The sequence below is a fragment of the Aegilops tauschii genome, chromosome 5, assembly GCF_002575655.3.
Source record: "Aegilops tauschii subsp. strangulata cultivar AL8/78 chromosome 5, Aet v6.0, whole genome shotgun sequence".
In the NCBI taxonomy this organism is placed as follows: Eukaryota; Viridiplantae; Streptophyta; class Magnoliopsida; order Poales; family Poaceae; genus Aegilops; species Aegilops tauschii.
In genome coordinates this window covers 569,335,625-569,338,288 of record NC_053039.3, presented here as the reverse complement: position 1 = coordinate 569,338,288, position 2,664 = coordinate 569,335,625, and the positions used below count along the sequence as shown (strand labels likewise).

The window sequence follows — 2,664 nt, the reverse complement described above, 5'->3', positions numbered from 1 at the left end:
CTATATATCATTTTCCTGTATTCTGAACTGCATAGCAGTGGCCACAGCGAGACGATATGTGCCATAGATGTTACACAGCCAGAAGTCCAGAACTAAAGTACAAGTAGTTGTACATTCTAGAGCATAAACTGTCCAGGTGAAATACCACCACGTCACATGGGATGTCTCAAAACAGTCAGGAACGAAACCATCCGACCCGGCACCACCTGTGGCTGCTTAGCTATTTGAGAAATCCAACTGACATATGTAGTTAATAATAGGAAGAGAAAATATTCCAAGGGAATATTTACAGGCAAAAAAGATTGGGTGAATTCCATATATGCCAGTGAAAATTTGTCCATATATACTCTCATATGCCACTCAAAATTTCCTTCTCCTAAATATGCCACCGAAATTTTGCACCGTGTGCATGTATGCCACTACCGTCAGTTGACTGGGCTTTGACCGTGTAACAGCAGACAAATCTTGTCAGTTCTTTTTGAAATTGACCATCTTACCCCTTAGCTCATAAACTGGTGTAAAAAAACCGAAAACCATATATCTCTCCCTACGTATTCCCCCAATTCAGTTTCTCTCCCCGTGGCCTGTGGCGGCTGCGCCCTATCAATCCCACCAAACGATGGTGAAAGGCTCCGGCGAGGCGCCACCATGGCCCCAACTCCCAAGCTTGCGGATGTGTTAGTCGGTTGTCATTAAATCCATAAGATTATTAATTACGAGACATCAGCAAGCTAACATGCAGAAAGTATCATCACATGATCCCTTCAGAGACAGAAACCACTAGCTCTGGACATGCCCTCATCATCTGCTCATGAGTTTTCCCACTTTTGTGAGATGAATTTAGTCATTGGATCAAAGCTTGGGAGGGCAAACTGTAGTTTAAAACAAAAGGGATCATGAAAATATTTCCAAACAAATAAACAACAGGGCACATTGCTGGTGCTGAGTACAAGGACAATCCATCAATTCACAACGCATGCCACTAACATGGAAAATTTATTAAGGGTACTGACGAAAGCTACCAAACCTATGAGAAAACAAGCACCATTGCACCAATAAGCGGCCAGATACTTCATATTCATCACAAGACCATGTCGCCTCCAACTGGTGGTCATCTTTCCTATTGATGACTGCCTTAGTCATATTCAATCGTACATTGTTAATGAGCCGCATCGCAAGGGATCGCCATTTCTGCAAATGTAGATTTGTCAGTGTGATTCCAAAAGGAGAAGACACAACACTATATAAAATTGCCAACAAGGTATAACATTCGATTGTACATAGCAGTAAAAGTTTGGCCAAGCAGATATATTATCACAAAATGAAACATCAAATATAACTTTCTTTCTAATTAACCATTCAATTATTTTGTTTGTTTGGCTAACCAATATATTACTCCCTCCTTCCATAATATAAGAAGTTTTTGCAAGTTGTTTTAGCTTGCAAAAATGTCTTACATTGTGGGATGGAGGTAGTATTACTTATGAGTTGTCCCAAATCACAAAAGGAAGGACATAGAGATATACCGTGTGGATTGTGGAAACTCATGTACGGAATCAATCTAAGGAATTTTTCTCTCTTCCATAGCTTCTTCCACTGTAGCGACTTAAGATCAATCTCATAGATACCAAGTTCTGTGGTCACGAAAACAATATCCCTGCCCTCCACAGATCCAACCAGTCTAAGTCTTTTATCAGGATTTTGGATGGGGAGAAGGTTCTTGAGATTGATGACTCTATGCTTTGTCCATGAAGCAAGTCCATCAAAACCCATCTTCCTTGACCATAGGTAGAGGGTTAACCTATTCACTTGTGCAAAACCCAAACTATCGTCCTTCATAGCCATGAGGATAGTGGCGTCGTCACTGACAGCCCATGCCCGTGGCGCATCAATCTGCGATAAGCAATTAGAGCCCATGTCGTATTTGAGAATTCCTACTCTGAGATTAGGAATATTATGGATAAAGTAAAGTGCGTCTTGGATGACGACCGGGGGCACTGGCACCATGAATGAATCAATGCCAAGATCAAGACCAGGGCACGGCTCGCTCCACTCACCCGTCTCCGGGGAGGACACCGACACGTGTATAGTACAATGATCACCATCATGCGTGCTCATGCCGAAGAAGACAACCCGGAAGGGGCCCTGATGGCACGCGCGGTGGTCACATCCTGTCACGGCACAGAGCACGGCGGCTCCACCGAGCTCAGTGGTCGAGGGCATATTGTATCTTTGGGGTGATTCCAGCTTAGTCCGGCAGCCTGTCATGGGGTCCCAAACAAGGAGCGGCATGTGTTCATCATAGTCCCCAAGGAGAACGCGACCATGGCGGCAGTCCAACACAGCGCACTTGGAGTCCCCCCAGCCGTCATCCGGAATGCGCGCGCCAAATTTCGTGGTGGGTAAGAACTGTGGGACGAGGGGGTCCTCCGACCGTTGGCGGGAGAATAGCCGCCAGGAATAAAGGAAGCCCATCATGGGGGGAGCTCCATGGAAGTCGCGGTAGCGACGACGGAAGGTAGGTCCGGTGAGGAGGCCGAGCCAGAGCTTGCAGGCGAGGGAGGCGCGCGCGAGGTGCTCGGGCTCGTCCGGCGGGAGGCGGAAGAAGACCTCCTCGATGAGCTCGTCGGGCAGCGATAGTACCGGCGGCGGCGGCGGCGGCAT

General features: G+C 46.6%; 1 protein-coding gene across 1 annotated transcript; it reads right to left on the bottom strand.

The window, feature by feature from the left end:
- LOC109739731 (uncharacterized) lies at nucleotides 1-2,664 on the bottom strand. Its single transcript, XM_020298787.1, has 2 exons — nucleotides 1,527-2,664; nucleotides 1-92 (listed from the first exon to the last, which is right to left on the bottom strand). Exons 1-2 carry the CDS (start codon nucleotides 2,662-2,664, stop codon nucleotides 1-3), a joined length of 1,230 nt encoding a protein of 409 aa, XP_020154376.1.

Bases quoted from the DNA above. Each gene is read 5' to 3' on its own strand.
- LOC109739731 (XM_020298787.1), bottom strand. From the start codon at position 2,664: ATGCCGCCGCCGCCGCCGCCGGTACTATCGCTGCCCGACGAGCTCATC. The intron at 93-1,526 runs GTATATCTCTAT...CTTGTACTTTAG, and splicing joins GAGTTTCCACAATCCACACG to TTCTGGACTTCTGGCTGTGT.